General features: G+C 43.6%; 1 protein-coding gene across 1 annotated transcript; it reads right to left on the bottom strand.

The window, feature by feature from the left end:
* Nucleotides 1-1,396: 1,396 nt before the first annotated feature.
* On the bottom strand, nucleotides 1,397-9,098 carry TFPI2 (tissue factor pathway inhibitor 2). Its single transcript, XM_035130270.3, has 5 exons — nucleotides 8,902-9,098; nucleotides 5,148-5,327; nucleotides 4,871-5,050; nucleotides 4,242-4,415; nucleotides 1,397-3,193 (listed from the first exon to the last, which is right to left on the bottom strand). Exons 1-5 carry the CDS (start codon nucleotides 8,993-8,995, stop codon nucleotides 3,147-3,149), a joined length of 675 nt encoding a protein of 224 aa, XP_034986161.2. The 5' UTR covers nucleotides 8,996-9,098; the 3' UTR covers nucleotides 1,397-3,146.
* Nucleotides 9,099-11,892: the final 2,794 nt, after the last annotated feature.

Raw genomic sequence — 11,892 nt, 5'->3', positions numbered from 1 at the left:
AACAACTTGCCGGGCTTTTGAGTTTTAAACAATCCCCAGTGAGCATAATGTGGCCACGCGGCTCTTCATGCTTCTGGGGTTGATGGCTTTGTCTAGAACACCAAGTGGCCATTATTACTTGACTTCCCTTGAATAACTTAAATTGCCCATTAAACCAACTGCTGGGGACATTTTGGAGGGTGGTGGTTTATGCGCTGGAGTGTGTGTGTGTGGGGGTTAATCGGGAGAAATATTTGTATATTTTAGTCCTGTTCTTATCAAAGTGCCCAACTGCAAGGCCCAGTCCAATTTGCAGGAGTTTGACCCGGCTATTGCAGGGTAAGTCACACTCAGTTCAGCACAGTTAACTCTCAGTTATTAAGTTGGGGGAATGTTGGTTTATTTCAATACTTCAAAGCCCCTGTTCATTGGTACGTTGGTATTGACTGGAGGCACATTTCAGTGTCGATCGAAAAATGTTGGGTGGGTGTTGCAGTTTATTGGTAGGATGTAGAGCTAGATGTTTTTAATGTTTGTTGTTTGATCCTGTTTTTAATATTCTGTTGGGAGCCACCCAGAATGGCTGGGGAAACCCAGCCAGATGGGCAGGTATAAATAATACAATTCTATTTATTTATTTATTTATTTATTTATTTATTTATTTATTTATTTATTTATTTATTATTTAACCAGGGTTGGCCCAGATAGCCTTCAAGGTTCCAAAGTAGACCCATTAAAAAGAAGTCCTAAGTCACTGAGTGTCTGCCTAACATAGCACACAATCCTTTGATTCTCTGAAATCTGAAGGGATTCTGGTCTGCTGAAGGGAAACAAGATGCAGTGTTTACTTTTACTTGTATTTTATTTTTGTACATTTTTAATACATGGGGGGTGGGGCGTAGCACATGCATTGCATTCTAAAGATCAGAGGCTTTATCAGTTGCATCTTCAGACTAGATTGTTCTGGTATGACACCCATTTAAGGCTGCTTTATACAGATCCCACCTGTCTTCAATCATGAAACTGAAATTAACGTGACTGCAATTCTCGAGAAGTCACCCATCCAGGTGTTGACCAGATTCTGCCCTACTTACTTGCAACAAGGTGATAGCCTTCAGACCACAAGGAGTCACTGAAAGGGATTTGAGCATGGATCTCCCCACTACTAGTCCTGTCCATGACCCCTTCAGCTGCAGAAGAGGCAATTCTGCATGTGGACATCTGTCCTCTTCCTTGAAATGAATGGGCTGGATATGCTTGGGAGCAGAGGCAGAGTCTAGATCTTAACTGGATAAAGTGGAATGAAAATGTAGCATGTGCATGCAGTGTGTACAAACATGGACTGCAAAATAAGATAGCTAGGGGGAAACTAGATCTACATAAAATGATGTGTAAAAATATAGGAGAAACAAACATGACAACTTATTTTATTTTATTTTTTATTTTTACAAATTTACAGTGAAGGTCAGTCACACTTGCACATAGCAAGTTAGATTGTAATTTTACCAATTCTTGTACAGTATAGGCAAAGTAAGGTTTTGGCACAGGTGCAAATATCCTTAGGGAAACAGACAGCATGAAGTGAAGGCAGATGACTCTTCTTCAGCTTCAGAACAGAAAACATGTTGAATGCACATTAAGGTACCTCAAAATGTGTTCTGTGCAAGAGATCACTTTAAAGAGGGAAATATTCTCAATATCTGTCTAGCGTTCTCCACTCTTAACTGTCCAGCAGGAATAATCTCATGATGAAAATTAATCCTGTAACTCTAGAACTAGACCTGTAGCTCTAGAACTGTAGCTCTAGAAATGGAAGATGCAGCCATCAGTTCACCACACGTAGCTTATGACTCACCTTTGAAAAACAAGCAAACCCCACTGTCAAGTTCATTGCTGGTCTCTTCCCAGTGCCAGCTTTTTAATCAGCAGCATTACGATTATGTGTATTACAAAGAACAAATGTATTTTATTTTTATTATCACCACTTCTATATCCCACCTATTCTCCAAGGTGGCAAACACACTTCTCCCCTCTGTATCCTCACAACAACCCTGTGAGGTAGGATAGGCTGGGAGACAGTGTGCGTACAAAAATCACCCAGACACGGCTGAGTGGTGATTTGAACCCTATTCTCCCAAGTCCTAGTCTAGCACTCTTAACCACTAGTCCACATTCATATTTCATAACCTCAAACAAGGGCTTTGAACTCAGGATAGAATTTTAGAATGTCAGATTGGGTTTTGACTTATTTACATTCCCCCTCCCTTCCAATTCACTTGGTAGTTTATGGTAAGCCTGCCCCTTAAGGATGCTCTTGAAAAGTTCACAGCAGATGAATTGATATCAGAGAAAATCAAGAGTTTGGCTAATCTTCAGTTAAGGGAACAATGCAAGAAATATCGGACAAAGATCCATTTTTTAAAAAATCAGCTATGGGACACGTTTCTTGCTTCAACTATTCAACAACAGTTCAGCTCTTCCAATACAGCAGAACCATTTTCATAAACTATACAATGGAGAAAGTTTAAATATTTATATTAACATTTTACAAAACTTGGGGGAAACTCCATATAAATAAGAGCTAAAGATCTACCACACATCTGCCACCCCTCCTTATGAAGGTGAGGATGAGAAAGTTCAGGAGGAGGTCTTAATTTAGTGTTCCATATAGTGAAACCATCAGAAAGGGTCTATCATATTCAGCAGCCAGTAGAGAAGAATCAATGTTCAGCAAGGGAGTGTTGAGCTGCCTCTTGTGCGTCCAAGTATCTGAATAATTTTTATTAATTTTTTTTTTATTTTTTGAATAATTTTTATTAATTTTTTTTATTAATTTTTAATTTTTATTAATTTTTATTAATTTTTTCTGAATGAGGGACAACAGCCCAGGATTTTATCCTGCAACAGGGCGCACTGGCATGTGCATGCGGCCCAATCCATAAGTGAGCTGTAACTAGATCAAAGTAACCTTGCCGTTCTACATTTCAAAACTGTTCATATAGTAAAATTGTTGCATAGCCACATAAAAGTGAACAAAACCAAAACCCACCCATAAATTAAAAGTTCCCAGTGAGTGAAATCGGTGCATTTGGTTTGGAGACCTCTCCAGATTTAAGAATGTATGTGGTGTTTGTTGGATTTGAATGTTGGCTGTAGACTCCTCATCCTTATGAGACAACATGTTTTGATCCCGTAGCAGGTGGTTTCTTTCTCCCTGCGAAGAAAAGAATAGAAACCGAAATATAATCAGAGGTAACTTAAATCACTTTATTCACATGTGGTGAATAAAGACAAGAAAGAAGAAAAAGGGATGCAACATTTTAGGTGTGCTAATTCTCAACCACCAGGTAATTGCAGTTTCCACTATGGGTGTTTTGGGCATTAAAGCAGGAACAAAAGCGAGACCCCGTCTCAGCAGGACTGAAGCCAGCACAACCTTCCTTGTGGCAAGCAGGGTCTGTGCTCACCTTATTGCCTGCAGGTACTACCTCCTCACAAAAGCAAACGGGCCCTTGACCGTGATGGGTAGAAGATAGTCCGCCAGAGAAAGGTAGAACTCCTTGTCTGAAATTCCTTGGTAGAGGATGCTTTCTCACAAGCTGCTTTTGCCCCAACCTGGGACGCATCCCACCTTTGCACTCCTTCAGAGCAGCACAAATGACTGGAGGGCACAGTCCATTACCCATGCCTAACCTTCATCCAGCAGCTATTGCCACCTTCTGGTTCCTCTCACCTCCTTCTACATCCTCACAACCTTTGGTCAAGGGAGTGAGCTGACAATACGGGAGGACTGCAATCCACCTGTGGCTACTGCATTCTGCACCTTTGGAAGGTAGTTTAATGCAGGAGTAGGAGACTTGTGCCTCTCCAGTTGTTCCTGGACTCCAACTCCCATCAGCCTCAGCCACGATGTCACATGGAACGAAACCTATTTATAGCGATACCTATTTATCTACTTGCACTGGGACCGAACAACGGGATCTCACCCCGTCGCGGGGATTCGAATCGCTGACCCTCTGATGCCTTAGACCAGGCATGTCAAACCTGCAGCCCTCCAGATGTTTTGGCCTACAACTCCCATGATCCCTAGCTAGCAGGACCAGTGGTTGGGGGAAATGGGAATTGTAGTCCAAAACATCTGGAGGGCCGCAGGTTTGACATGCCTGCCTTAGACTAACAGGGCTTATTTGTGAACCTTCACAATCTGGCTATAAGACTGCATAAGACTGTAACTCTCGATCTCTGCAAGGAGAGCATCCTACCTTTCTTGCAGGTCTTGAGACATGATTTCCGAGTGAGGAAGTTATTAATATTTCCTCCACATCCTGTATAGGTGAATTCTTCACAATCTCCTGTGTCTATGTTGTAATAAAAACGAGGAACTGAACTCGAACAACTTCCCACATCTTTGGGGTTAAAGCAAAAGGAGGGGATATCTTTAGAAAAAGAGAGAGAGAGAGAGAGAGAGAGAGAATTAATTAACACTACTTGTTTTTGTTTTTTGAAGTGTAGACTGCAGTGGTGTTAGGCATTCAAACCAACAGTTCCCAATCAGAAAGTGAGTTTCTGATCTTTGATTTAATATTTGTACACTGCTTTTCCAGCAAAAACGTTAAGCTCAAAGTGGCTCATAACTACAAAGCATTAAAAATGAGCAAACATTTCCATCTGTGCAATCAAACGGGGGGGGGGGGGGGAACCACACCACAATAGTGCGTTGGTAAAGCAAAAAGGAACAATGCCATAAATAATTGATGCAATTCAATACAAACTTGTAAGAATTCAAAATTAATTCATCAGAAATGCTTGGCGAGCACCAGTCCCATGAGACACAACAGAATGTTTCACCCTCCCCCACCCAAACAAGCTATTAATTAAAAATAATAATTACTTCTTTTCGGCAGGCAGAAGTTCATGCAGGAGTCTTTATCGTCAAATAGGTTCTGGTTTCCTAAACAGCCTCCATAATAAAATTTTTCACAACTCATCATCTCAAGGTTGAAATAATATTTTTGGATTAAACCTCTACAGATTCCTTCGTCAGATTTCAGTCGGCATTTTTTAGGCACCTCTAAAAACAAAAGAGCAACCAACTGGTTGAAAACAACAATCTAAGCGAAACCATTGCAATTCACTCCAGGATCTGAAATTTTAGAGCCACAACTTACTCTTGATTCTCCCGCAAGTTTTTGAACACTCTTCAAAACTCAAGAAGTTGTTGTCGTTTCCCACGCAGCCCCCGAAACTAAATTCCTGGCAGGTTTGGCTGGCTCTGTTGTAGTACCACCTGACATACAAACCCCGGCAGGGTCCTTTAAGTGGTGGCTGTAGACAGATCTCTCTGTTGTCTGCATGAAAACAGAAGTGGGGTGGAGGAAAGAGAAATGCTTTAGGTACAAATCCAGAAACAAGAATAGAATAGGGAGGCAGGTAAGAAATTCATGTGTTGAAAGTTTGTCCCAGTGAAATGTAAGAAGACCTCTCCTGCATCAGGCCCAAAGCCCAAGTAGTCCAGCATCTTGTTCTCACAGTGGTCAGCCAGATGCCTATGAGTAGCCTGAAAGCAGGACCTGAGTTCAAGAGCACTCTCCCCACCTGCGATTCCCACAACTGGCCTTCAGAGGCATAAAAAAGGTAAAGGATCTCTGGACGGTTAAGTCCAGTCAAAGGCGATTATGGGATTATTGTGGCGCTCAAATTGCTTTCAGGCTCAGGGAACCAGACAGCTTTCTGGGTGATGTTGCCAGCATGACTAAACCGCTCCTGGCGCAACGGAACACCAGGACGGAAAACAGAGAACATGGAAACACTGTTTACCTTCCCACCATAGTGGTACCTGTTTATCTACTTGCACTAGCGTGCTTTCAAACTGCCAGGTTGGCAGGAGCTGGGACAGAGCAACGGGAGCTCACTCCGTTGCGGGGATTCGAACTGTGCATCTTCTGATAGGAAGATGCTCAGTGGTTTAGACCACAGCGACACCCGTGCCCCTGTTTTAGAGGCATACCCCCTTCTTGTGGAGGGCGGTGGAGAGGACAGTGGTGGGGCAGCTGAAATTATTCTAAGTGACATCAATCTGGGTTGAGAATGCTGTGGCAGGATTGCTGACAGGAGTTATACCCCATCATCTTATAATACACTAGCTGACCCGGCCACGTGTTGCTGTGGTTCTTTCCTGTGACACCCCCCCCCACCCTGTCCCAATCCATGACGTATCCTGCCCCTCCTCCCTCCACCCCAGCTCATCCCTGTGTTTCGGTAGGATACCCTTCCCTCTGTTGTCCCTGGGGAGTGTTGGCCCCTCCCCCATGTATCTCCATACCTTGGCCCCCACCCTTGGAGAAGGAACTGTTAGGTTCTGGGTTCTATTTCCCAGCATGCACTTCTGTCTGAGCCCTCTGTTGTCCCCTCCCCCCTGTATCTCCATACATTGGCCCCTGCGCAAGCATCGTGAACATTTCTATATATTTAGATTAAGGATGGGGGGTGATGATGTGCCCTGGGACGCAGAGAACTACTTAAAAAATCCCGAGGGGGGGGTCAAATAGCGAAGCCCCATAGCCCCGTAGCAACAGAGAGGCCAAGACAGAAGGAGGGGGGTCATATGGGCCACTTGGCGCGGGCCTCCGAATCTAAAGGGGGCCTTGGTCTGCATATTCACAATCAGTAAAATGGAAAAGTAACAAAAGGGTTAAAAACAGGGCCACATTATCTTATCTACCTGGCCCGGGCCTCTGTCTGGCCCTGCAAGGGCCTGGCAACAGAAGGCGCGTTCTGAAGCACCCGAGTTGTTCGGTTCCATAAAAAACCCAGGAAGTGGCAAGGGGAAGGTAGGGGATTGTAAAGGGGGTGGGGTGGCCACTGCAAATATCTGAGGACTTAAACTGGGGAGAGAAGGTGCATGGTTGTTGTTTTTTAAAAAAGACACAGAGGCTTACAATCAGTTGTTTCTCCTAAAATAAGACATACCCATAAAATAAGCCATAGCAGGATTTCTAAGCATTTGCGCAATATAATCCATACCCCGAAAATAAGACATAGTGATAGGCGCAGTTCTGGAGGGCCCCAAGAAATAGGCAAGGGTGGACGCGTAATAAAAAATAAGACATCCCCTGAAAATAAGCCAATGTGGTTTTTTTTTAAGGAAAAATAAATATAAGACAGTGTCTTATTTTGTAAATCCTAGGTTAAAAGGGGCACGAATGCCCTTACTTAAAATGTAAAGTAAAGGGTGTGAGATTGGTATGAGAACCGAAAAGAATTGTTAATATTAAGAAGTTTAAAAGTCATGTTGCTGGGGGTAGAGATGTGGTATCCTACCTTTAGAGTTGTTTTTGAATTGGTGGAGTTGCAGTTTTGGTGAAGGTAGTTTATCCTGGGGTTGTCCTGGATTTGTGGAAGGTGTAAATGGATGTTGGAGTTGCCAGTAATTAAGTTATTTTCTTTTTTGATTGTTGAACTGTTAGTTTTGTTGATGCAAGTGTGGTTGATCTGCGTGGTCTGGATAGTGGATTGGGAGCCTTAGAGTACCCCTGTTTTATTTGGAGTGGTGTGGTTCCCTTGGGGAGTTTTGTAATATATTTGGGGTTTATTAGGTTGTTTCACCGATTTTTTGGATAATTTGGATAATTGAAATGGGGTGTGTGGAGTGTTCAGTGATGGCAAGAGGGTGTGATTGTCAGAGGGAATGGTGTGATTGTGAGACTGTGATTGTTAGTGGGAAAGGGTTTGGAGGACGATGTTTAGGACTGGATGAAGGATCGAAGGATGCTGTTGGAGAGGTTTATAGGACTTTGTTTATGAGGGGATTTTGAGAGGGGAAGTAGCGGTTACGGAGAACATAGCGGCCGACAATTTCAAGATTTTTACATTTTTATATATATAGATGTTCTCAGAGAGCTGTACTGGTTGCCAATCTGCTACCAGGCCAGGATCAAGATGTTACTCTTAGTACGTAAAGGCCTTAACAGATTGGGGTTAGTTTACTTGTGAGATCCCCTTACACACACCCAATATGCCTGCTAAACTACTTCGATCTGTGACCGGTGTCACATAATACTCATTTCACATTTGTAAGAAATATTTTAGTGTGGCAGCACTCACACTTTGGAACTCCCTGCCTAGGGACACCAGGCAGGCACTGCCATTTTACTTTCTTCTACACCTGCTAAAAACATTTTTCTTTAGGAAAGCCTACTTTGTAAACTGCTTTGAGGGTTGTTGTTTTTAACTATCATGCAGTATATAAATTGTATGAAATTATTATTATTATTATTATTATCATTATCATTATCATTTATTGAGTTTATATACCACCCTATACCCAGAGGTCTCTGGGCGGTTCACAGAAAAAAATCACAACATATATAATCAGAATGAAAACAGCAACCCAAAAACAATCTTGCATTTCCGGACGATGCAAGATCCTTCTTTAATTTATCATATTTAAAGGGAATATAATCTCTGCATTACAGGCACAAGCGCTTTAGTAAGCGCCAAACACACCCGCAAACACTCAATGACATCATCACTATTACCTGACAGCACTGATAGTCTTTACTTGGACTTTTGTATTTTAACTCCTGGACAACCATACCCTTTCTACGTTCCTATTCTAGAGTTTCACCTGTTGTTATAATTGTTCTCTCTGTTTTGTGAACATTGTACAATGAAGTTTTTAAAGAAAAACTTTGCCAAGAAAGAATAAAAACACCACCACTCATAATATTTTGGCTACCAGCCAGGCAAGGAAAAGCAAAAAAATAAAAAGGGTTTTGGCAGACGGAGGCAGGTGCACCACGTGGGGGGAAGCGAGGATTTTGGAAAGAGAACATCGGTCGCCATCCCTGGGAAGAGCAAAAACAACTCGCAAGAAGAAAACAGCTGATAACATGCACCCGCTCCAAAAAACGCGCCGATTACCTCCCGTCGTCGACTGGGGCCAGACCTGCTCCAGAAGTATCACCAAGGAGACGACCAGCAGAAACGCCCGCGAGTTTCCAGAAGTCAGATCCATCGCAGAAAGTCGCTGCGCGCGTTTGGCTGATCTACGACCGATGGACACGTTGGCCACAGTGGCTCCTTTATAAACGATCCCGGCTTCTCCGCGGCCGCCTCCTGGCCCAAAGCCTGCGGGCGTGTTTCCCAGACGAGGGAGGGCTGGGCGGGGGTGATTCATCCGTTTCTGGAAAGCGCTGCAAAACCGCGAGGGGGCGGGCGGACCGACGGAGCGGTCCCTTGCGTGGCTGGTGCGCCCCGCGCGTCATTGCGCATCTTCCGAAGAAGCAGCTCCGCGAGGCGGTCGCTGGCCGATCCCGACGCGTATCCGGCCCGGGACGCGTGGGGCGGGTCTGGCGCCTTGCTGCTCGAGACCCCGACGGCGGCAAAAAGGTGCGGGGAAAATGGAAGGAGCAAATACTGGAGTAAACCTCGCGTTGAATGCACGGAACACCACCAGCCAGACGCGAGAGAATCTCCAGGTGTCTGTTGAGGACTCAGTCGGCACCAAGATGTTCTGCCCCACTGTAGCTCACTTCTGAAGCTAGAAAGCAAAGCTTAGGCAGGTTGTGCCATACTGGCACATTGCAGTTGCTTTGTCTTGGTGCTTATCGGACGTAAACCCGAGCTTTCCGCAGGAAGTAGCCTTGTTAGATTATTTATTCATATATAGCTCAGTTGTTATATTTACACATTTACACACGTTACATTTACACACACACACACATATATATCCTTTTTTCCCTTTCCTCCAAAAGCTCAAGGCAACATGCATGTTTCTTCCTTGCCCTTCTCCGTATTCTCCTCACAACAACCCTGCGAGGTAGGTAAGGCTGAGAGATCATGACTTGCCCAAGGTCACCCAGTGAAATTCATGACTGAGTAGGAATTTGAACTCTCTGGGCTTGTTCACCCTGTCCAGGGATGAGGAACTGTTTTCAACCTGTGGGTGGCATTCATACAATAGGCTTCCTTCCAGCCACACGAAAAAGGCAGAGGCATCTGCACTGAACTTCTTTCCATCCAAGCAAGCAAGAAGTATCACACATTATAGCCTAACAAAAGCAATCAAGGGTTCACAGAGCATTAGTAAGGGAAAGAGGCCTGAAGGGGCACATTTGACCTCCGGGCCTGAGGTTTCCCACACCTGCTGTAACCATTGCACTGCATTGCCTAAGCCTGTTGGTAGGTTCTCAAGCCGAGGGAGGTCTTTCACAGCACTGCCTAGTTGGACCTCCTAACTGAAGATGGTAATTGGCACAGCATGTCTTCAGTGTTTCAGACATCGTGTCCTACATATTTTTCACTGGAGATGCCAAGGATTGACTCTACTGCTCATTTCCGTGCTATTTGCTTCCAGAGAAAAACCCATTTCCAATAACACAGAAATGAGCACTAACTTCGCACGATATTCCACAATATTTCTTTTATGTCACATGGAAGCTCAGACATCATGCAGAAATTAAGAGCTTTACTGAGACCAGAGGAAATGCTTTTATATATATTAGGAATAGGAAACAAAACTATTTGATCTAACCCAGTACTGCCTTACAGGGATGTTGGAGAAATCAGCAGAAATGAGATATGGTACTGGAAACGGCATCAGTTTGTGTGCCTGTCTGCAAGCAGGACTGGAAACCAGGCTCTCTCTCTATATATAAATATATATAACTGGTAATTTCCCCCTCCAGTCTGTAATTTGCTTTTGTTATTTTTTCCCCCAGTATGCAAACAATATACTATTGATAGGATTCCCCCACCCCGCCCATTGAAATGAACAGTGTGGAATCATAACAATATTGTAATCAATTATGTTATTAAATCTGAACAGCAAGCTGATTGATGTTGGTTTTGAGGAACCTGAACTGCAGTGGAACGGAAGCAGTGCTGCATATGTTGGATATGTGGCAGAATCCCTACAGGCAAGCAGAGAGGCATTTCCTCTCCTTTTAACAGGAAATGCCAGGAATTAAATGTGGAAACATTTCAAAGCACACTCTTTGTCCCTGAAGTATGTTCCTTCTTATGCTCTTTTACTTACCACTCATCAGCATGTAGCAGAACACCCTGAGAGATGCAGCTGTGTGTTCAAAGTGCAAAAAAGTGGAAAGTGAGCAACGTGGGGGAGATTGATCAGCAACTTTTTATGGTGCATGTCTAGGATGCAGTAAAGGGCGATAAAGTACATCTGAGTTGCTGACATTAATTTCCCCAAGATCTGGTGGTGGTCCAAGTTAGAATCAGGGACCAGGAGATCATGCTTATCTTCCACACTAGTGAGGACCGATCTTTTATAGGAGGAATCTCTGCCCCATTCTATCTATCCTTTTCACCAAGATTTAAGTCCTTCCTTGCATCTTGGTTATGCTTACAATCAAATGTCTTCAAGATCTCATTTTCTTCTTCGATGTTCATGATTGCTCATCTTGCCTTAAGATCACCTCTTCTGTCTTTTTCTTCATTGTCATACAACAGCTTTGCATGACCTGGTGCCTTCCACATACCGTATTTTGAACTACAACTCCCATCAGCCCTAGCCAGCTTGGCCAACAACCGGGGAAGGTGGGAGTCATAGTCCCTCAACATCTAGAGGGCACCAGGTTAGGAAAGGTTCTCTGCTCTGTATTTTTATAAACAGTCTTCGGGATTCTCATTACTTTGCTTCTCATTCCCCCCATTACATCTCAATTTTGCCCTCTATGTTTTGTGGCTTTGATCCAGAATCCATTTGATCCATTAATGCTTGTTTCACTTCCCTGCTTTGTTGGTTAGTTTTAGATTGTGGCTCTACAAGCAAAGACTGATCTTTTAAAAAACTGTTGCCAAGCACCTGTGCCTAGTAATGCTAGGAAACTTATAATACCGGTAGAAGCAAGAAAGTATATCTCTTTATCCCCATTGCAGAGGAAGGTCTTA

This window comes from Zootoca vivipara, chromosome 11 (genome assembly GCF_965207765.1).
Source record: "Zootoca vivipara chromosome 11, rZooViv2.hap1.1, whole genome shotgun sequence".
Classification (NCBI taxonomy): domain Eukaryota; kingdom Metazoa; phylum Chordata; class Lepidosauria; order Squamata; family Lacertidae; genus Zootoca; species Zootoca vivipara.
Note: the sequence above shows the minus strand (reverse complement) of the source record. Positions and strands in the feature narration are given on the sequence as shown.

What these genes read in the sequence shown, in the direction of transcription:
- TFPI2 (XM_035130270.3), bottom strand. Translation starts at nt 8,995, where the DNA reads ATGGATCTGACTTCTGGAAACTCGCGGGCGTTTCTGCTGGTCGTCTCC. An exon ending in GCCCCAGTCGACGACGGGAG is followed by an intron (nt 5,328 to 8,901) that starts GTAATCGGCGCG and finishes GTTTTCATGCAG; the next exon opens with ACAACAGAGAGATCTGTCTA. An exon ending in TCTCAAGACCTGCAAGAAAG is followed by an intron (nt 3,194 to 4,241) that starts GTAGGATGCTCT and finishes TTTTCTTCGCAG; the next exon opens with GGAGAAAGAAACCACCTGCT.